Raw genomic sequence first — 24565 nt, 5'->3', positions numbered from 1 at the left:
CCATTGCCTCAAGATTGCTGACAACACAATATTGACCAATGCCAACTAACACGAAACCTAAGTCAGTCAGTCATGAATACAGTGGTCTTGAGTGTTGTTAGAGGTATGAGGACGGTTATCACTTCCCGGTTGCCAACACCGTGGAAGGACTCTTCTAGAGGTACCTGAAAAAATGGGTTAGAGTTGATCTTAGTGACCTGAGAGCGTGACCGCGGTGCCCAAGAGACAACTGCTTGATGCCGGTCACATACGATGTTTTTGTAATTTTTGTGTTAGCTCTGTACTTCTTGAAACCGTACCACTGGAGACGGGTATCCGTGGGATAAGACGAGGAGTGTATTGTTAGGGTCCACCTTTTCAGACACCACCCTTACTTCGTCAGAGGGCAGCATCTCTGTTATCCTGGTAATCTGAGAAAAACACACTACTGTCGTCACACTTCTGTACAGTTAGCAGTACAACTTCGTCCTCGGACCTTGGGTTTACTGCTTCTTGTTTTACCGTTTTTCAACCGACCTGCCTGAAGGCATGGTAGGGCCTTGATGAACGATTGTTCCAGCCAGTATAGCCCAACCGGACCATGACGATAGGCAAGCTCGACCACCATGTCAAAGTAGCAGCAACTGTCGGGCACGAAACTTAAGCTAACCAAGGTTTCCACTAGATTACTTCCAATCACCTGACATAAAAACTTGTACTTGGTAAGTGAACTACAATATCTCGTATTATTATTATTATTATTATTACCAATAATTTTATCATAATTTTTACAAAATGCATTAACGCATGAACTAGAATAACTTACGTATTTTTCGATGTAATATAAAATGTAATTTCTTGATTGAAAAATTTCAAAATCAATGGTATACAATTAGCAAAAACTAAATACTGTGAGACATATTCAAACTGAAATATAAAATTTAATAATTATGTTAAAATACAATGAAGCATTTAATGTATTCTATACCAGAAAAATAAGAATTAATTGGTTACAACATACTTAAGTTGAAGTAGCAAGAAATATTCCAGTGAAATAGAAACTGAAGACTAATATGAATTTAAATGAATATCAAAGCAGATAAATATGGCTGACGAGTCTCAGATAGGACGAAACGTGCGTTCTGGATTCCACTGTTGGTCACCAAGTTATCTTTGCTTGCAAATATCAAAGCGCTTGTATCAATCAATCATAATCAACGTTGTGCCCTCAAATGCCCTGATACGGTTAAGGGTGAGGAGCATCTGCTCTCCCTCGAGATGCTCTCACATGACCACACGTATACAGCCACGGACAGGAAAGTCCTACTCACTGCATTATTACGGCGAGGGTGTTTACGACATTGAGAAGACGAAAAGCGAATGTTCGAGGCTTAAATCGGGTTGATAGGTACGGAAAATCCACCTAGGGGAGTTGGAAAACCCTAGTTTCAAACACATGAATAGAATGATAACTAGAATGTACGGCGCATATATATTTAGTGTCTATCTTTACCGATCTTTATGTGTTTAACTACATAAATAAATAATCAACACAGAGTCTGTCATAAATTTGTGTTAACTCAAGTTTCTGTATTACATAAGCACAAAGAGATGGAAAACAAATAAGCTAATCAGCAAATAAGTCAAAATGGTCGTAGTAGCACTCGTGATAAAGATGGAACAATTGGAATATAACTCGAGGCAACAGTATGAAAAGTACGTATGAAAGAATACCGAAACTGAAGATCTAAAACAAGATAAAAAGTGTTTTCTTCTGGCTTACTCGTACATCAGCTAACATCACTTATCAAGCTAGGTGGGGATTGAAGGTTACACATTGCCAATAATTATAAAAGGAGTGATATCACACTTCAGTTAGAATTTGAGTATTATAAATACTTCTAAAATAGGAAGAAACATGTTAAAGAAGGCATGCTGTTGATTGACACTACGCAATTCGTTAAGGTTTGGTTCGTATATTCGAGAGGTGGAACATATATACATCTATATAGCAATAAACTGTGTACATTTTGATTTGCTTTGGCAGTCGAGACTTCCAATCATCCTTAGTCTCATCACTTACATGCCATGTAAGGTTCGGGTATATGAAGTATGTATCACATCACAATCGAACGACAGCACGATATAACAAGACGAGAATGTAGAATTGAAAGTTGGGAATAATACATCAACCTGGATTTTGAAGAGCGTAAGCAGTGCATGCAACCCAGACAATGACAGTAGTTTTACACCATGTCAATGGATTTTTCCAACCACTGAATACGAGTATCGAACCGATTCGAACCAGAAAGTCTCGTACTTCCAAACATCACTTAAACTATCAGTCAATGATTTCATGAATTGATATCATATATTGATCTTGGTTACTCCTCTATATCACAGTTAGCACTGTATATAATGGTATGTGGTGGGGGATTAAATAAACTGTTTTATAAACGTAAACTCTATATCACATGTAATAGTTGTTACCTGCTTTACACACAATAGCATCAGTTTAATCTAATGACAATTTAGATCATAAAATGGTGTGTAGGCCCGATCATAGTGAACTGTGATTGGCTAACCCATGTGGAGAGGAGTCGAATCCAAAACTTTAAATGTTTTTCTTCACATTTAGTTATTACACCTGTTTAAAAATAATAATTAACTCACTTGATAAATATGATTCAATTTAAAATGTTTCAATAGTAATAATAATAAAGCTGATATCGCTTTAACAATAATTTCACGATGACGTTTATTATCACTATCCAGTATAGTCTCTTCGGTTCCATCAACTCTGAATAGACCCAAAAAAACAACAACGAGGAAATAGAAAAACATGATAACAACGAATGGGTAGATAGATAGATAGAATGTATAAAAGAAACATATGAATTGAACTGAAATTTCTAATGCTCATTACTGACATCGGTATGATCAAACGATAAAGACGATGCATATATCCTACTTATCTACGTACGTATTCTGTTGAATTAACATGTTTTGAATGACGGCATATTAAAAGTTGAATGAGAAAGTGACTTTGTTTATAAATATCAGGAATCCATTAATGCACACAGATGATAAAAGATGTGAATCGGAGAAGGCAAACACGTTTATTTAATGAAATAACAGGGGTGAATCAGTTCTTTTATACGAGATGAATAATGTATAGACCACCGATAATCAATTGGTGTGTGGATGACAGATAAGCATAATGTAAGCATACGTAAAATACAATTAACAAGGTAAAAGATGACAAAATACATAGGAAAGTTATGAAATACTAGACCAGAGTAGAATGTCACATTTAATGGCCAGCTAAAAATAGACTACCTGGGGTAGTATTAGGAACTGCTCTAACTAATACACCCAGAATATATCGTCAGTGTATCAGGAACTTGGGGGCTCAACCGATGATTCATATGCATTACTGCAATCACCTGTATACTGGCAAGCGTTAGTAACGATTTTATAGACATGAGTTTAGAGGAGTAGTAGTAATAACTTATGTTCTCAATATTCACTGCTCAAACCCGTACTTAGCAATCAGCGTATTTCATATTGCATCGACAACTTCAACCAAACACACTTCATATGTCGCCAGTCTTCTATTTTTTATAACTTACGAGCCTGTTGTCCCAATAATTTATGATCATTAAATTATGGACGTGTTATCACCCTTTGTTTTCGTGTTATACCAACGTCCTTATAAAAAACGCTAGTTCTCTTGTACATGCATACTGTTTACAAATGTTTTAACTTTTCAATATGCATATTAATTTGCTCATAATCAATCAAATGCTATTTCTACATTATACACTCATCTATCAAACATCATTTCATTGTACTGTAACCGAAATAGTACATTTTTGGATTTGAATCCTGTATTCTTCGCTTCAAACACCAATATGATATCCACTGAACGATTGAATCCAGATAGCCACTGATTTGGTCTACGGGTATGATATACATATTATTATCCTGTTAATAAATATTTTTGTCAATTTCCATTTAAACAAAAATTCCCAATTATTCCCTCATGTTTAGTATGACAAGTGTGAACTGTGCTTAGTGTAACAATTGTATTCTCTGTGAACTTTATTTGTATTTACAGTAAACCCGTGTATCATTACACCTATATGATGTGTATTAACTAATCATCAAATGTATATAAAACCAGTATATGAATGAGTATATTTGTCCTAAATTAGTTGTCATGTTTGCAGTCAGTATATCTTCAATTGTATCAATTTTTGTATTCTTAGTTCGCATCGTGAGAATTGTAATAGTCTCTCATTTTTAAGTATAAGTAACAGGGCGACCGCAGATATATCACCGTTTATAAATTTCAATAGTATAATGAGAAAATGGAGCTGATCTGAAAAGTGGTATAGTATTAGCACAATCTGATCATTATACAAATGTCCTCGTTAAGATATTTTTAGCTAATATCTCCATTATATATATATATATATATATATATATATATATATATATATATATATATATATATATAGCTAATAGTTGAATCCAAAACGCGTGTTTCGTCCCATTTGGAACTCGTCAGTTGAAAACGTCTACATCCCAGAGTTGATGTTTACTCAGGGATTCGAACGCAGTACCAAATACTAAGGCTGATCAAAATGCAGTCAAAAAGTATGAAAAACGGGATAATTCACAACAATACAAAATAAACTAACTAATTTTACTGTTGACAAACTCACGGCATTGTTTCAGGTGTCATTTCAGCTAAAATATTGATAGATTCTGTTTTTGTACGTGAAGTAGGACTAGCAGCTAACAGAACCTTCAGTAAAGCAATCTATAATTCAAGGATAAAAAAACCGAAGAAAATCATCATCAGGTCAAGATTTACACGGTAGCGCGACTTTATTCAATATACCACGTTAAAGTGATCAAATACATCTGATGAATTTCCCAACTATATAGTTAATTCATACTTTTTATTAAAACGTATCTGTGTATGGTTTTGGAAATGCATGATAGGTATGTCTGAAAGCAGAACTAATCAACTGTATTAACCTGATTTTCAGTAAATTTTTAAGAAATGTTAGTAGACAGTTGTGACTTAAAGAGTTAGTCAAGTAATATGAGCGAAAGTAGTTACTTGATGATGAAATTGGGTGAAAGAATACGGAAGGACAGATTCAAGCATATTAGCTGATACAAGATCTGAAAAACTGACTTTTCAGCACAACGTGCCTATGACCTCATACAAAATAGAAATTAAGATTTTTACGTCCCACTAAATACTTGTTCTTAACTTATTTGCCAGGTGTACAGATTACTGCACTAGGCTTTAAGGGCTATTGATACTAACCGGTTCCTCAAACCAACATGGATAAAGCGGGGTTCAACCCTGTGACTGAAAGTCGAACCTCATTAAGCAATAAGTCAATACTATTCCACATACATACTTGTTACCTTACGACCACTATTGAATGAGAATTGAAAAATTCACAATTTTCAATTCCATTCTATTTGTAATTTGTAGAGTGACAATTGTTTATATTCTGTATGTGAATAAATGCCTCATATTTTTGGCACGATTTAACAACTCAATTTAACGACAGTAAAGCGATTATTGGTACAGGGGGATTTGTAGATATCGTACAATTTTTGAAGCTTACATTACTAACAGATATATTAACTGAAAATCTGGAAAAACTGTAATGAGGAGTCACATATTAGGATGGAACGGTCAGTCAGTATTCTCTGGTCTTGATGATGATTTAGCTAATACCAGTTGGTGATTAAAACTCAAAATAATAAAATGATACAATCTTGATAGATTACAGAATTATTACGTTTGGACTGTGGCCTACAGTACGGGTTACATCACATTCGGTACTCATTAGCTTGATAAATCTGCAATTTAGTGTAGCTAATGTTCACGATGAATCCGATTAACTTGAAGGGATAGGCACTTTTATTCAAGCCCCAAAATGGAAATCAGAAATACTAGGATACAAGCATACATCTAGATGAATCCAAAATGGAAAGAAACACGCATGCCTCACACTAACCACAGACACAATATAATAAAACTTGTAATTGGGAGACTGTAATCTCAAATCAATCCGCTTAGAACTTATATTGACCAAACACATACTGACCAGTTTCAATAATGAATATTTAAAAAATGAGCATTTACAGACATTTACAGAGTTATTTAGCACATAGTTGAACTTAAAAACAAGTTGATAACTTACCATATATTGTGGCAGTAAAGGATACATAGAACGATAGAGTCGTTCAACTGGTGTATCTGGTATAGACTCTCCTACCTTGAGAAAAATAACAAAATTCCTTCATTAAAGAAGATAGAAATGTATGAAATATCGGATGAAGATAAAAATTATGCACATTCAATCCATGATATATGAAATCGAGTTCATTTACTATAACTCAATTAAACATGAACCCAGCACCCGGGACATTAGACACCTGCACTCCAACGATCTGATGAGCCATCTTCATCCGATGCCAGCTCAGCAGCCCCAAGTCCCAGTATGACTATTGTTGCGTCCGAAGAAGATTAAATTACGGGTAACTTTCGGGGACTATCTATAGACCTATTGACTTCTATTATAACATTTACTACTTTTAGGTTATTCCTAACCAATTAGTTACAATCTTTCGCACACATAACCACTTTTGGTTTCATCTTGTAGAATTATTATTTTTCATTTTATAGTGTGATATGGTCTGGTCTGTTTGTATATAAACCAAGTACGTCTGAAATGTTACCAATACAGTATAGGGTGACATTACGTTTTGGACTGAACCGGGCTGGGTTAGGCGAGAACTTCTATACAGAGGACCAATAAGGACTAGGTGGACTCAAGGTTGCTCGTACTGGTTAACGCATCGTTGGTTCAGCATTGGGACAATGTCACATTAGTTGGTGATTTTGTCACGTGATATTTGACGGGCCATAGGACATAACAACTACAACTCACTTCCTAATTACAGATTCATGCACTTAACCCTGAGCTCTATTTTAGTTGTGCAAGAGATGGTTAAATCGAAATCTGAGTGTTTAAACTTAGAACATATTGCTTGAGAGCCAAATACTTTAATAATTAATCCACCTCATTTGCCAGTTGTATGTTCAGGCATTGTTGAATACTGCATGTTCGGGAATAACAATAATAATAACTCACCATAGACAGAGGATTTTGAGCAATTTCATTTTCTCGTTCAATTTGCATTTCACCTAATGAAATATAAAGATGTTCACACATTACACGTACAGCTTCGTGAATTGGTTCAGGAAGACCAGCCAAAGAGACTATATCATTAGGAACATGAAAACCAATAAATTTCAAGCGAACACTCGTTAGAAATGCCTAAAGTAAATTGACAACAAAAAAACAGGAAGAAGTTCTATAATGATTAATTAATTGATAATTGTTTGTAAGTGGTATTCTTCAAAGATTATGGCATCACTGAGAACCAACGAGTATTGGACAGCAATTTCGTCTTATTATTAGAGTCCTTAGCAGTACACGCTTGTTATATCCTGGCGAAGAATAAATGAATAGTAACTGCTAGGAGTTATTTATGGACTGTTAGTTATGTACATGTTTCTATTGTATAACTATTACGTAACTATATTATGTGTATATTCACATTCCATCTGACCTATTGACTACTACTATACCATTTACTTTTCTGAAGTTTATTTATTTGAACACATAAACATTGGTACAATGAGGCACCAAATACATATGCGCAACACAATAACAATGACGCCACTAGTAGTTATCATTGATTTGTGTGAGGGCTGTGGTACTGTCCGGGTGTCCAAACCGAAGTAGGTGGTTTTCTTAGGGAGCCAACTCCACGAGATTTGACCTAGAGCTCCAATCCACAAGTCAGTGGAGCAACGTTAGGAAATGCAGTCCCATGGTAGTCGGTGACTAAAAATACGTTCGTATGCCATTTTCTCCCTAAGGATTCTGGAGCTTATGTGTACCATTGGTTTGGAATCAGGGTTTTTCAACATTGTTGGATGGATCCCCTATATCCACGAACAAGTTTCGAGCGCCGGACATTCGCTGTTCGTCCTCTCAATTTCGTAAACAGCACCTCTGTGGCGAGAATGCAGTGAGTAGGACTTCCCTGGTAGTGGTTGTATGCACGTGGCCATGTGAAAGCATTTCGAGAGGGAGAGCTTACTGTCCCTACTCTCAGCGGCACCAGGGCACTTGGGGGCAACGGTGGCTTGTTGGCAGGGGGGGCTCGAACCCAGGACATTCAGTCTCGTGTACAAATGCCCAACCTCTAAAGCACTAAGCCCATTCTTAAGTAATTCTCAATCCATTAGTTAAAGTCTCCCATACTCACAGCTACTTTTGGCTTGATCTTGTATAATTTTTATTTTCTATGTTATGGTGTGATACAGTCTGACCTGCTTGTACATGAACGAAATATGTCTGAAATACATGATTCATATAGCGAAAGCTCAGATTGTGTTCTGGACTCAAACGGACAGCACAAGGCAAGAAGAACTAATAAGGACTCCGAGTTGACTCTAGTCTGCTCGTGCTGATTAACGCGTTAATTGTTTGACATAGTGCCAAAGTCATATAAGTTGGTGTTCTGATTGCCGATCTTGTCACGTGATAATTGACGAGCTATAGAAAATAACAGCACCTAAAACCCAGCTATGTATTGGACCCAGACATCCAAAAGTCAAAGTCTTGTCAGAAGATACAAATATTCTGAGTTCAACCTCCAGTAGGGTTGTTGGTACGCACTACAGAATATACAAATGAAATTTTCTTCACAATATGAAAATTTAAAGACTAGTTTAAATTAAATAGACGCAAGTTTGTTGAAGGAAAAAAAAGAAAACTCTCAAACACATTAATTCAGCGATAAATTCTTATAAATATCAATTTCATTTCATTTCAAATTTATGTAAAACAGTGTACAACTCACGGAGTACTTTCCATTCTTTACATTAAGTTAATATGGCTTTCTCTGTATTTCACATGTCAGATTTACAGTGGTGGTAACTAGGTGGTTAAGGAACATGGTCTTCCTCTAGAAAACTGAAAGTTCAAAACCCTACTCGATTCGGTTTAGTATGAACAAATAAGTACAGTAATCATAGTTGTTTTCAAAGAATTGTTCGCGTATCGTGGAACAATCAAATGAGCGATAACGAGTTTAGGTATGGTGTACGAAAAAAAGATGCCAAATCAGTCGATAAGGTCGTAAATCCCCATCAGTTAAGGTAATTGTGAAATGTATTACAAATGCCAAACCACCATCTACTTCCACCGGTTCTGTTAGCTGGTGTAGGACTAAGTTGGAAGAACACTAGGGGCAACTAAGTCAAAACTTGGAGGCATTGATCGTGTGATCTGGACTGCGTTGGTAGTTTCCGACTACCTGATCGAGACCCATACGATAATTGTAACCAATGGCTGGAGGCATCGGGTAACATAGTACAGCATCAGTCATAATGGAGCAGATACATTCATTCTTTATCTTAATCTAGATCCCGAGTTTTAGTATAACATAATGCACAGTTTTTCATACTAATTTTTAAAATCCTATTTTGATTATCATTACTGTTACAATATTTTGAATTCTTTCCTGTTCATCTGGTCGCGCAAGTCTGGTATGGCGACATAAGTCAACACATATTTATTCCAGGCTCTACAGTGACTAGGACTAACTAGAATAAGTACAAATCTCTTTACCCTGTGAATCAGTTATGTTAACACTTCTCAGGCTAAGGTAAATAGTTCACTAATAATATTTATTTGTAATCAATAACTATACAAAGATAGAAACGTATATTTAGATGTGAAACACCTTTATATTATAAGGGTAACAAAATTAAAAATTACAAGATTTTCAGATTTTAACCTTGCTCCACACCTATTTCAGTCTCCCTCACACGAATCAATGATAGCTACTAGTAGCGTCATTGTTATTGTGTGGCGCATATGTAGTTGGTGCCCCCTTGTACCAATGTGTGTATTCAAATAAATAGATAAATTAATAACTTCAGTCTCAGCTGAAGGAAAAACAAGAAATTACCTCTAAATCCTTCTTTTTTACTTTCGGTTTCCATGGTAAACTCTTCTCATCCATATATAAATTCGATAATCCTGGTAGGATAACTTGATGATGATTGAAATTTGGTTGATTTAAATTAGATGAGGTTAACAATTCACTTGTATCACGATTAGTTGTTCCTAAAATTGAAATTTGATTGAAAATTTCAACTGCAATCAATGTCCTACAAATTAAATCAACCTCTCATTAGTATATTACTTCAACAAGCAACTTCAGGAATTTTAATGAGAAGTCACGACTAGTGGCGCAGTTCAAATATATCGGGAGTATAACAATTTATAGAAATTGGCATAGGATGATAGTCACTCTATCCCAAAATGACTGAATTTGGAATTGTACCACTGAATTACGACCAAGTGGTCTTAGTGACTGAGTGATTTTTGGAAAGACTCAAGATCCTAGGTTCAATCACTGATGGGATAGTGAGAACACACTATATTGGAGTTCCCTTAAAGGATGAAGCAAATGTTTAGTGCCCCTGTTCCTGGTTTTCAATGTTACATCAACTAAGATTAATTTGTGATGAATATAACATAAAAACCATAACGTTTGAAAATCATCATTATCTTACCATCATCACGATTAGTAGCATCTGATGACACAGGTGAACTTGGTCGAGGTGTATCAAAACCTGAAGTTGTTGAAAACGCCTCAGTTGATTGTGATTGACTCTGAATGATAGGAAGTTTAGAAGAATCAGCTGAGAATGGAAAAGTCACTGAAGTGACAACAGACTGTTGTTGTTGGTGTTGTTCAAACGCCAAACGACCTCCAGCTAAACTACCTTGTCGAGGAGATTGATTTGCTAGTGATAAGAAAATTAACAAAGACATGCACCTATTTAAAATTACACAATTTAAAGATACTAAATTGCCAACTAAATAGGAAGAGCTTTTCCAATCACGGAGATGAAAGGAAAAGAAGCTACATATTTTGGAACGACTTTTCGTCAAGAATGTGCACTCATGAACTTCCACGGGGTCGAACCCAGAGTCGTCAGGCTTTGTGGTATTTAGGTAGCTGATTGAGAGCCTTTTGTCTTGTCTTAAACCACATTACATAATATACCTAGTAAATCTGTAAGGGTTTTTTTATTATGAAAAAAGTGAAAGACTAGGTCAAATCTATATCCAATTGGCCAAAATCTGGACGACAAGGTTATATTTTTGTACAAAATTACAGAATATCTTGGTAAAATATGAGAACCATACATTGAATACTTCATTCGTAAAACTCCATCATTTGTCCTTCACATTCTGTATGATTCTTCCAGTTCACAATTCCTTCCCATCTCCGTTTCTGTTTTCTCTTCAACTTGATCTTCTTAGCCTTCTGCTGACAGGGTTTCCACTACGGATTGGTATCATATACTACTTGTATCTGTCGACATAAGTAGCATACATCACATTCTAAGTGTGTATGTTAAGCATGTTATGCATTCAAGTGACATTTTTTATGAAATGGAGAGATTTTATGAAGAAAGGTATTTTTGATTTATCCTAAACCAATTCAATCGGTTTGAGTGTTGTTAAAGGTACTGAGACGGTTTTAACTTTCTGGTGGCTCACACAACGACATATTCATTCTTGAGGGATATGAGGAAAAACTAAGTTATAAGTGATCTTCCTAACCTGGAAGAGTGACCACAAGGGATAATTACTTCAGGCCAATTACACATAGCTTTTATATGAGTAGTTTTGGACATATTAACGTCATATATCTTAGGCTTTATTGACTGCAGTGGAAATTCGTGTGGTAAGGTAAGGTGTGCTAATTTTAGTATCAACTTTCCCTACTCCTCCTTCCATTGTGGAAAAGCAGCGTTGATTGAGATGCTGGTCGTCTTATGTAAATACTTTACTCACGTAATACCTCAGGACAACTTCGTCCTCAGATGCGAATACCAAGTAATATCTTCATCCACACCAAATCTTTGTATACAAAAAGAAACAGTAATAAATCTTTCTTTGCCATGGTAACATTACCCCTCCCCCTTTTATTTATTACGTCATTCCAACTCTTTCTGAATTTTATAATCACATCATTAATCTATTTTCAGTTATTTCATTGCATAATAATCTAATGTGTTTTTAATTCCATGATTTCTGATCACTATTTCAATGTTCTGGAACCTTCCCTCCCAAACTCTATATATTCGAAACAAAAAATTTTATGACCTCATGAACTCTAACGAAATCTTTGCTACATCAAGTTACATATATTCATCCTTCATCACCCTCTGTTGTATAAGTATGTCAATATCTTTAATAACTTTGAATTTCAAATATTTTAGGTTGTAAGCAGCTGATGAGAACCTGACGAAATAAAATGAATTCATATTATTCTGCACCAATCTTTGTTCTTGCTCTCTTTAAAATCATGATTAGTTTAAAGAGTTATAGTAATTTGGACTAGGAGGAATAATATCATCTGTATAGTTAAGAGTTTTCATAACAGGATCTTTATCGTATTCCGGCAATGATGCTATTTAAAACATCAGGTTGTCTTAAGTTCATACGTCATGGAGTCGATTATATATTGAGTGAAAATGGCTTTCAGCCTTTTCCTGGTTTTTTATAGACTGTAACGAGGGACTCTTGATGGCTCTTCACAATATTACAAAGATGTTATTACTTCATTATTTTTTAACTTATTGCATAATTATTTAATGAAAATTATTCACTGTAACTAAACATATTCTTATAAAAAACATATATTGAAATCACGAAATGATCTTAACAGAACTACGATCGAAAACCTGGAAGCCCTGAATGCCGGTTTCCTCATTAAACGAGACTCGTCAAGAGTGCACATCTACGGCTCCGCATGTGGGACTCGAACTCAGGGCTGTTGGCCTCGTGCATGGACGCTTAACCTTTGGAGCACTGAGCCGGCATTCAACGATGTTAGTGTCCAACTTCAATCGATCCAGTCCATCCATTGTCTGTCGTGGATAATTGTCTCAAACCCAATGCGGACCAAAGTTCACAGACCAAGGCTTCTGACTAGAACTACCTCTCGAAGTTATTCGCTAGTAAGCACATGATTGAATGAGCACTGCTGAGACGTCCCATACTAGGACGAAATGGCCATTGGGTGCTCTCAGGTTTACAGTGGTGGTCCTGCTAAGTTCAGCCCATGATTCCAACTGTGAAAATACTACAATCTCTACAAATCCCTTCATACTAATATTGTATTTAAAAAAACCTATGCAAAATAGCAAACTGAATGTTGAAAAGATACACACATTGACTTATGATGGGATGTCGATTGTTATTATTAATATTATTAGTGTTATTACGCTGCATTCTAGAAAGTACTTGATCTGTAATGCACATTACAGGTGGGCTACTTGCACGAACTTTTTGAATTACATGTGTAGAATCCTCCGAAACTGGTGGTAAACCATAACGAGCACGTGCTTGATTTTTACGTACCAATAAGCTGCTCAAAGGACCCAGTGTTATCTACATGTAGAAAGTTGAGTATAAATATTTAAATTGTCTTATACTTTTGAAAAGAACACACAAGACTTTTAAATATAAATTGTGAATTCAAAAATATTTATAAGAATTTAGCCGACCACGTAAGTGTGCACAGATTTCCGCTATATCCATTAACTAATATATGTATTGAGATCACGAATCGATCAGTGTTAGATTACCCTTGAAAACCTGGAAGTACTGGACAGCCGTTTTGTCCTAGTATAGGACTCCTCAGCAGTATGCATCCACGGTCCCACATACGGGATTCGAACCCAGGACCTTATTAAGGAAAACTTACTGAATGACGGCGACCTATTGAAATTTCTCTCAATTCGGACTAATTCTATTACCACTATTACCCAAATTTGTCAGCATTAAAATACAATTTCCTCACTTCTAAATCTATTTCCACGGACTAATTATGTATGTTGGCGGCATTTAAGTGCTCTTATCATACAATTTAATTGGAACCATCAGCGCTATGGTGGTTGGTATATTTGCTCACTGTCAGACATTAACTATGCAAGCATGTTCGGGATGCAATTCTACCTCTCGAAATGTAAAATGTTGCTTCAGGATTGGGTTGCCTCGACACCCAAACTAATAATAGGGAGTGAAGTAGTTGAGCGTGTCGACCGCTTCACTTATCTCGGGAGTCTCACCAACCCTTGTGGTCTGGTGTGTGACGAAATCCCAGCACGGATACAAAAGGCTCGACTAGCTTTTGCCAACTTGCGTCATTTGTGGCGTAGGCGAGATATCCGTCTATCAACCAAAGGACGAGTCTACTGTGTAGCAGTTCTTTCCGTCCTACTTCATGGCAGTGAAACATGGACGGTAAGAGTAGAGGATATTCGTAGGTTACTAGTATTTGATCATAGGTGTCTTCGAAGCATTGCTCGTATATCCTGGGACCACCGAGTAAGTAATGCAGTTGTTAGGAAACGGGTACTAGGTAAGGATGGCAAATCAATTGGTGAAGTGGTGAAACTTCATCAGCTGAGATGGCTAGGATATAAGTCACGTATGCCCAACCACCGACTGCCCCGACAAGCGATGTTTTATCGTGTAGGAGTAGGTTGGAAGAAAACTAGGGGCAGCCAGACCAAAACATGGCACAAATCAATGAAGTCACTGACAAGTGGACTGAGCCGTGTTAGTAGGTGTAGACTACCTCAATTGGATCCGCAAGACGATGGCAACCGATGGTTAGAGACCTTGAATGATATGGCTCAAAGTCGTTTGAAATGGCACAGGTGCATCCACTCTTTGTGTTCTCCAAAATTCTAATCTCCTGATTCCTTCTTGTCTCTTTTTTGTCTTCTCAAATTTATTTCACTGGATTATACTCCTTGAATAACATCTTCAAACCTTGATCTTTCTGATTTAGGTTTATACTTTTACTACCTCTACCACTACGGGATTTGAATCGACAATTGTATCTCTGTGCTAATGTGGTATGGCAACTCGAACTGATGTACGTACGTACGTACGAAATTCTACGTTTTTGCTGACTGGCTTCACGCGAAACGATAGGTGATTACAATTAGTATTATTTATGCGCAGTGTATGATGATGAAACATGTAGGAAAAAAAAACAATGTAGAACGTCTATAGATCAAGATGAATGTTAGCTAGCAGATAATGAAAAACAATTATGTACAGTTTTTGAATACTCGTAAGTTAAATGTATTTTAAAGGGTTGAATATTGGAAAGGTTGGAACTTTTGGAATTATTTTTCGTACCATTACTACTACTTGCATTTGTATTGTATTAGTAGTAGATAACTGTATTGCTGCATTCTTATATTTCTCCTATTGTAAGCTATCAGTGGACCTATTAGCTGTCGTTATACTGTTAGTTAATCATATACTATGTGCTTTGTTTCTCTGCCACTTGTGACTTGACTGTGTTTAAAGTACGATTTCTAACTTGGTTTGCTGTGTGGTCAGGCATTTCAGGTATGTTAGTATATGTGTTTTGAATTATAAATGAAGTGAGTTCAAAAGAAAACTAATGTATTTCCTATTTTTGTTTTCTGATTGGCTATCTATTAGGTTAAAAGGAGTTCGAGGACTGATGAGCGTTTAGGTCCACGGTGTTATTTATTGATCAGTGTGTCAATTAGCACTCAGATAGTCACCGCCCTGTTGGAAATATGGGTGGACTAATCGTGGACTTATGACGTCTTAGGTCATAATAAAATGGTTTGAAGATGTGTATTTGTCAAAATATACTACGCAATGTTTGTTTACCGTCAGTAATAATGATAATAGTATTATTATTATTGCTTTAACTTACTAGTAAAACTTTCCAAAGTAACAAGAGAACTTTTTTCATTGGAAAATGTGGATCAATACCACTGCAAAAACGATGAATCATGCCAAATAGTACAGCAGTCAATGTGAGATCACCGTCTTTTTCAATAGGCATGGCTATTACAAAATATATTATGAATTGAATGCGAAAGAGACAGAAAGAAAAAGAGGGCGATAAACATTGGCGTGATTCATAAAACAACGTAATAATACGTAGAAATCATTATATGAGAAAATTATATATTTGAATCAATTTCTGTCAAACTATTAGTTCTAATCTTGACGAATATTCGTATAAATACGTAGAAATGTTTAAGAAAAATGGAATTATTTGTCAAACTTTCCATTTCCCCATTGTCGATATTAAAGACTTCTAATTGATTAGTTACTGTTGCTAGTATGCGTAGACCATAACCCGATTACTGCCACAATAGTGCCATGTAGTCACAAATTTTTAATAAAAATGAATTGCGGCTGACAGTGGAAGCTAGAATGAACATTTTGTCAAATTCGAGTCTCATCAACTGGATGTAAATACTTCTATTTCAGTGCTGTTTATATTAACACAGACATTTGAACCCAGAACTTATTCGAGAATTTATAACAGTAAAATGAAGTTTATTTAGTGAATGAACGATTTCATTCTCGAAAGAGACATTTTTATAGATGAACATAAATAAATATTGGTACGAGGGGGCACCAGATATATATGAGCTACACTTTATAGATGAAGAACTTTCGTATCTACATGACATTTAATTTGAACATCATTAATGCAACACCAAGAGTAAATATGCATCAGCTCTATTTGTCACAACACAACGTCAACACTGTAAGACATGACAAACAAGATAAATAACAAAGAAGCTAAATTAATGACAGTAGCGTTAATAGTGAAAGAGATTATGTATAGAAAAAAAGACTCGAAAAGAATGAATGAATTCGCACAATACGTAATGTGGACGCTTAGGATATGAGGGGAAAATGAAAAGTGAATTCCTCTGCACGATATAACTATTTTTCAGTGATACCACGCAACGTTTACAACTCTTATTTATTATTTATTTAAATATATAGACATTGTTACAAGAAGGAACCAAACACATATGCGCCAAACAAGTCACTTGATTTGTGTGTGGGCTGTAATACTACCTGGGTGCCCAGACCAAAACAGGTGGTTTTCTTGGGGGTCCACATTCGGAGCCTTCGACCTAATGGTCTGACCCACAAGGCAGTGGAGCAACGTAAAGAGATGCAGTCCTGTGGTGGCCGGTGACAAATAATTGGTTCATACGCCATTCGTTCCTTCAGGATATTGGAGCCCATGTGTACTATTGGTTAGAATGAAAGTTTTCCAACTTCTCTGGGTGAACTCTCCGTGTCTATCAACCCGGTTAAAGCGCCGGACATCCACATTTCGTCGTCTGAATTTCATAAACAACACTCCAGCTGCGAGAAGACAGTGAGTAGGACTTCCTGGTAGTTGTTGTATGCACGTGGTCATGTGAGAGCATTTCGAGAGGGAGAGTTAACTCTCCCCACTCGGCCGTACCAGGGCATTTGGGGGCTTAATTTCATACGTAATGCTGTTCGTTCATAAATTGATCTCGACTAACAGTAAAACAGCAGTATAAGCAACTATGAGGGGAAAATGAAGTAATTAATCACTCTTCATATGATTAATAACCTAATATACAGATATATACGTTTACACATATATACCTAAATCTTCCACAAACTGTTCTCTCAGTTTCGCCATTGGATCGTTACTGGCTTGATTTGTTGTTATTGACATATGTTTATCATCTGCTGAAACAGTTTGTTGTGCGTGATCTGTTAACATTCCATCACGAACAGTTTCAACCATAATATATAGAATAGACAATAAAACACGGAGATTTGCACTATCTTTCATTGTAACATTTGATTGTCGAGTTGATGTAACTGTTGAATTTTGATTTGTATCAATTATAGTTGTTGCTGCTGTAGATTGACTGGGTTTAGTTGATCCATTACAAGTAGTGTTAGTTGCTGGATCATTTCCAACTGAATTTACACCCCATGAACTGTAAAAGAACAGAAGAGTTGAATAAAAATTCGAAATATTCACTAACTAAATATTACTTGTGAAAATTTAATACAAACACCATGGTTACATTTGAATTATTCCTGCCATTTTGGACTTTAAGTGACAAATATACTTTTACTGAGATGGTGAAAAAATTTGTAACTCATGTGAATGATTTTGGTGAAGTACAGTTTTTCAACCAGACTGTTAAACCTTTTAGCTTTAATCATCCTTCTGGACAATATTATCAAAACAAATTTATAAGTAGAGCTAGAACTAAACGATCTAGTGCAGAGATTGAAACTCCATCAAAACATACTTCACTTTTTCGATTTTGTTGATATAAACCAACCCATTTTTAATCAATGGTTTAATATTTAAAGCTTAATCATACTCATAGATATAGTCTGTCTAATAAATACGTGAACTGTCGTTAGAAAAGTCTTATTTTACAAATTACACAGTATATTCATCTTAATTCTACTACTTCGGTGGACATTGAGAGTTCACCTAGAGGAGTTGGAAAATCCTCATCCCAAACTAATGGTACACATGGGCTCCAGTATCCTGAAGGAACGAATGGCGTATGAACCAATTACTTGTCACCGGCCACCACAGGACTGCATTTCTTTACGTTGCTCCACTGCCTTGTGGGTCAGACCATTAGGTTGAAGGCTCCGAATGTGGACCCCCAAGAGAACCACCTGTTTTGGTCTGGGCACCCAGGTAGTATTACAGCCCACACACAAATCAAGTGACTTGTTTGGCGCATATGTAATCGGTGCCCCTTTGTACCAATATTTATATGTTGAACTAAATAAATAAATAAATGATAATTAGTGTATGAGAGTGAAAGTTGTATTTGGGGCATATTTTACGCGTAAGCATCCGTGAAACTACACGGTTTCTAAGATGGAAATAGATGGAGAAGTGTTCTAACCTATGATTTAATATCTCAAGTTAAACGATTCAACCACTGTACTATCACTTCAGTAATAAACACAATTTATAAAATCAAAATTATAACGAGCAGACTTTATAAATTTGTGTCTATCTACAGTAATAATGTTAATAATAATAATAATAATAATAATAATAATAATAATAGCACTGTAAGAAGACAGAATGAGAAGGTTTGCACAAAATTGAAATAAAGCCTTAAAATCGAATTTACAATGATAAGACAATAGCAATTATTTATTCAACTTACTCATAGTGAGTTTCGAACAATAAAAGTTCTATAATAGCTTGTAATAAACCTGATTCAATGCATAAATAAACATTATGTCTAGCCCATGTTATTTGATCTTCCTCTAATTCACAATCACCAAAATTTCCTTGTAACAAGTACAACAGTGATCGTGTAGCTCTTTGACGTATTTCACAATCACTAGACTCTAAATGATCTAATAATCGTTGAATATGTGAATGACGTTCAGCATTGCTAGCCTCAAACCATTTGACAGAAACTGAAATTTAAGCAGAACATTTATAATTAATGAAAATAACTGATGCGCTTAACTTTACAAGTGTCATAATAAATGGAAATAAATCACCACTTTAGGAAATCTGGTACCGATAACCAGACAAGTAAGCTATATATGGTGAATACAAAGGTAAACAAAATTTACCCTAAGATACAGAGTTCGGATGTCAGGTCTCAACTAGCCAAACTGGATATGGAATATTAACGCTGGAGACATATGATGTAACAGTAGTTGTGCATACTGTGGCTCATAATAAATAGTTCTGAAGTTGAATGTACAGATCCGGGTAATGTAAACCATTTGAGTTTATGTTTGTATCGAACAGTATGGTTAAAATATATCATGTTAACATAAGAAGTTAGCTATAGTAAAATAACACCGAAGAAGACATCACATCATGAAGTGACTGAAAACTGGAGAAGAGTATTTAAAAGACAGTGAAAATTAGTGGACGTGAACTTAAAGTAGCTGACAATTGTGAAGGACAGTTGAAAGAAAATTAAATTATCTGTTTCCTGATACAATTACACACTGAGGGAATATTTTATACAAGCAAATAAAAACAAAAAGGAGAGTAACACCTACCAAATTTATGAAAATCTTTTTCAAAACATTGACGATTTAAATGAAATTCAGGCTCTTCAGAATAACTATATAATTCTACAAGGAAAGAATTTAGTAATAGACAATTTTAAGAAAATAATATACCAGCAATTTCTACACTGTATTCATCAGTATCATTATAAACGAAATTTATGTCAGTATTTTGTTCTACAACTGGCTATTATTTTTATTAATGATATGGAACTGAAAAACTTACATCTTTCTTATCGACATCTTCAATTGGACAGTCCATTTTACAAATTGGTGGAATTCACAAAAATGATGAGTTGAATTATAAATTATAAAGTTTAAATGATAACTGCTGTTGTGAGCACAAGTTGAAAACAGCAGACGTAGTGATGGTGTTTATTGTAATATTGCATAAATACAAACTATAAAAAAGGTGGTTGTGAGAATCAAATCATCAGTCGTGATATTGTTTCCCTTTCACTAAAGATTTACCATAACTGCAAGAAAGAAATAATAATACAATAATAACACTAGTCGAACAATGACACGATAACAATAATATGAGAATTAGAACAAGAGCTATGCAGTAACTTTTTGTAGGGTTACAACTTTCCTAGACGAAGTTACTGTTTAATAATTCGTGATGATAAAGAAATGTTAGGAATGTGGTATTTATTTTCAAGATTTGTCTGCTTGTAATCGTACCAGGTCACTTAACGGTTGATGACTAGTTAGCATAGGTCATATGAATAACAGTTGTATGAACAGGTTCGTGTTGAATAATTATAGCTATTCAGTTTCTGAAAACATAAAAACAACGATACTACATGACTTGTCGTGACCGTTTCAAGTTCCACATCAATCAACACAGGATAAACATTTGATTCTTATATAAATCTTGAAGCAGCCTACATGAACATCCAAAAGAGTGGCTTAATATATAACAAATTAGGACAAGAATCATAGAGTTTGAATACTGCTCAGTTCTTAGGTAATGAATTCGCTTAACAATTACTTCTCAAAGAAGTGTTATTGGGTTAAAAAACCAATTTTGGGAACATATTTCCGTAAATTCTGGTTGCTTAATTGGTGCCATTATTTCGAAACACTGGCTCCGACGGTCTGTACATGTTTCATGAGCAGCACCCAACAGCTTTAATCAACTTGAGACAGCCTAGAACTAAGGACCCCGACAAGTTAACCGTAGAGATTTCTAAAAGTTATGGTCAGTTAAACATGGTTGTTAATAAAACTCCGCGAGCTGGATGAGATTTTACCCAACTAGTTTTGATTGTCCCATTCTGTAGGAAAATAAATAACGCTAAAGAAGTTCGTTCCACTGAATTGGTTTTTAGGATCTTAGCTTTAATGTCCGCCCAAACCACCGGAGCTCAGGAATAAATAACCTGAAATAAAGCAGACAGGTATTACCTCTGATCATAGCAGTACCGATCGAATATTTACAGTCGAATTTTAGAACACGTGCGTGCTCACTAACATGCAAATGACCTCGACTTAAAGAGGGTATTGTATCCCATGGAATGGTTTTGTGCAACTGTCCACCACTAGAAAGAAAAAGGACTCGCAGGTATCTCATCATATTTCCAAGACACTACTGATTAAATTCCTAATTATGTGATGTTGATGTTAAACGTAAGGTTCTAGGAAGAAATGGCAAGTTGAATGACGGTTTCCCAAATCTATATTGATTAAGGGGGTTCAAATTGGTGTTCCGAACCCTTAGTTACCGTCTTCCCAAATGTTCTGTTCTGGCTGATATAGTACGTTAAAGGTAAGCCAGAGGCGAATAACATAAGAATCGATTTATTGTTGGTTTGAGCCATACGGAGATAAAACTTCCTAGTCGGGGTCTACGTGATAATCGTCCCCAGCAGTTAAGCGACATAACTTAAAGCCGGTTGAGGTTACATTCAAATGGTTCAAATGGTTGTGGACGGAATAGAAGAAGCTTTCGCTTAACAGGCTTCCGTGTCTAGTAGCAGGGGATCACCAAATCCTCCAGGCAGGAACCTAGGTATGTTAACAATAAAAGAGGAAAAGAGATTGGTAAATCATAATGTGATGCTGTTCTTGGTCCTTAAGAATAGGTCAAGTTGCCTCTTGAAGGACTCCTGAGAAGTCGCTTGGACTAGCTCGGCTGGCAGCGAATTCCAGCTTTCGACAACTCTTAAGGAGTAGAAATTGTGTCTACATTCCGTCTTGCTATGTTGTTTCCAGTTTCTGGGTGTTACCCCTTAGGTTGTTATTCGAACTAAGCTTAAGTAGGTGTTTAAGAGGATGTCCAGAAGTGTTGAGAATACTATAAGCCATTAATAAATCACCTCTAAGACGCCTATATTCTAATGGGTAAAGGTCTAGTGAACGGAGGCGTTCTTCGTAAGGCTTAGATTTGAGTCCTCGAACTGATTTCGTGGCTCGCCGCTGGATACGCTCCAAAGTGACCTTGTCCTTTTGGAGTGAGGGGGGAGTACTATGTTTCCGTACTCTAAATGGGGACGGATGAAACTATTGAAGATTGTGTGGAAAGTTCTTCCGTCAAACTGGCCAAAAATGCGCCTCAACGTTACCAGTGCAAGGTTTGCTCGGAAGGCATTTTTGTCACAGTTAGCGTAAGACTTCAAATCATGGGGCACCAGGACTCCTAAATCTTTTTCGACTTGGGATACTACTAGAGAGGAGTTTCCTAAGTTGTAACTGTAGTTTGCAACATGTCGCAGATGGACTACTTTACACTTTGAAGTGTTAAAGGTAAGTCCGTTATCGTCTGCCCAACTTTGAAGTCGAGTCAGATCCTCCTGAAGTGCCTGTATATCGTCTTGGTTGCGTATCTCTCTCCAAAGTTTCACGTCGTCGGCAAAAAGTAATAAATCTGACGTTACCTGTTGAGGAAGATCATTTATGTAGATCAAGAAAAGAAGAGGCCCTAGTATTGAGCCCTGGGGGACCCCACTAGGACATTCCATAGCCTGAGATAAAGTGAAATTAACCCTAACCTTAAAGTGTCGATTTTTTAGGTATGAAGTAAGCCAATCGATTAGGGGTGGTTTGATACCTAGTCGTTTGAGCTTGTTGATAAGACACAAGTGGTTAACCTTATCAAAAGCCTTTGAGAAATCAAGGTAAATGACATCAACCTTTCCCTTGCAATCGAGGATGCTTGTCCATCTGTCCACCGCAGTCAGCAGGTTGGTTATACAAGAGTAACCCTTCCTGAAACCATGCTGTTGGGGTGAGAAGAAATTTAAGGACAGTAGATAGTCATTTAAACCGTCGCATATCAGGGACTCCATGAGTTTTGAAGGTAATGACAGAAGAGCCACCGGCCGATAACTTGAAGGTTCATTGCGTCGACCACCTTTGAAAATTGGTGTGATGTGAGCCAACTTCCAATTTTCCGGTAATTTGCCTCGGCTAAGCGAGTGAGAAAACATCACGCTAAGCCGCGTTGCCAGGATTGAGGCTGCCTCCCTCAGTATGGCAGGATGAACCGTATCCGGGCCAGGAGAAGTGTCTAGTCTCATGTGCTGCAATTTTCGGAACACCAAGTCAGCGCTTAGGTCCACTTCAGAAAGTCCTGTGGAATTGCAGATGAAACTGTCGTCAGTAAAGTTGATGTCAGCCGGTTGAAATGTTTGAGAGTAATGTGCCGCCAGAAGGTTAGCGGCGTCGCCATCGTTGTTGGTCGGGCCGTTAAGACCTACCAGTTGAGAAACTCCTGTTTTGGCTTGACGAAGAGAGGCTGCATAACGGAATAGGCTTCTAGGGTTAGAGGCGAATTTGTCCATAAGCTTTGTTTGGTACTGAAGCCTGTCTTCTCTTATAGCCTTCGTGCATATGTTCCTGATATGTTTATATTGCCTATACGCTCCATCGTTATTAGTTCGTTTGTATTCTGCCCAACAGTGCCTTTTGCGGCTTAGCAGGCGAAGGGTACGGTTCTTGATTACTGTAGGTGGCTTGCAGCTTTTGGGAACCGTTTGAGGGACTGAATGGTCTGATAGGACTTTTGAAAAACTGGCTTATAGCAAAAAAGGATCGGGTAGCTAATCAAGTAAAAAAAATAAAACCTCTCCTTGTAAATCAATGCAAACGTTTGGATTCAGACATATCAGTAAAATTCTAATAACACTGAGGAACAGGATAAAACGAAACACTGATCAAAATAGAAAATCGACCCCAAACTGGCTATTTTAGCTATTACATACGAGACTGTCTTGGAACTAAGTACATCAATTTTGGCATGAAACAAACACCTACATAGCCAGTTAATATTCCAAGTCCATCAAGTAGCGTTTGGTTTGAATGGGAACCATACATTATTAGCTCTTGTATCAAGTAGTCAAATGGCTGTGGATGGAATTGAAGAAGCTTTCGCTTAACAGGCTTCCGTGTCTAGTAGCAGGGGATCACCAAATCCTCCAGGCAGGAACCTTGGTATGTTAACAGTAAAAGAGGAAAAGAAATTGGTAAATCGTAGTGTGATGCTGTCCTTGGTCCTTAAGAAT

The 24565-nt window shown here is 36.4% G+C and overlaps 1 protein-coding gene across 1 annotated transcript in view; it reads right to left on the bottom strand.

The window, feature by feature from the left end:
- The window catches only part of STRIP2 (Striatin-interacting protein 2), a 31386-nt gene extending 7041 nt beyond the window's left edge, over window positions 1–24345 (bottom strand). The window contains exons 1-15 of the mRNA XM_051219400.1: window positions 24318–24345; window positions 20287–20536; window positions 20175–20247; window positions 20052–20126; window positions 19190–19448; window positions 17634–17977; window positions 15895–16028; window positions 13355–13574; window positions 10679–10912; window positions 10069–10226; window positions 7173–7358; window positions 6219–6293; window positions 4710–4807; window positions 2653–2779; window positions 806–906 (exon numbers count right to left, since the gene is read on the bottom strand). Coding sequence (XP_051067103.1) covers window positions 806–906; window positions 2653–2779; window positions 4710–4807; window positions 6219–6293; window positions 7173–7358; window positions 10069–10226; window positions 10679–10912; window positions 13355–13574; window positions 15895–16028; window positions 17634–17977; window positions 19190–19448; window positions 20052–20126; window positions 20175–20247; window positions 20287–20322 — 2120 coding nt within the window. The 5' untranslated portion in view covers window positions 20323–20536; window positions 24318–24345. The remainder of the gene's footprint in view (window positions 1–805; window positions 907–2652; window positions 2780–4709; window positions 4808–6218; window positions 6294–7172; window positions 7359–10068; window positions 10227–10678; window positions 10913–13354; window positions 13575–15894; window positions 16029–17633; window positions 17978–19189; window positions 19449–20051; window positions 20127–20174; window positions 20248–20286; window positions 20537–24317) is intronic.
- Window positions 24346–24565: the final 220 nt, after the last annotated feature.

The sequence above is a fragment of the Schistosoma haematobium genome, chromosome 4, assembly GCF_000699445.3.
Source record: "Schistosoma haematobium chromosome 4, whole genome shotgun sequence".
NCBI lineage: Eukaryota > Metazoa > Platyhelminthes > Trematoda > Strigeidida > Schistosomatidae > Schistosoma > Schistosoma haematobium.
Note: the sequence above shows the minus strand (reverse complement) of the source record. Positions and strands in the feature narration are given on the sequence as shown.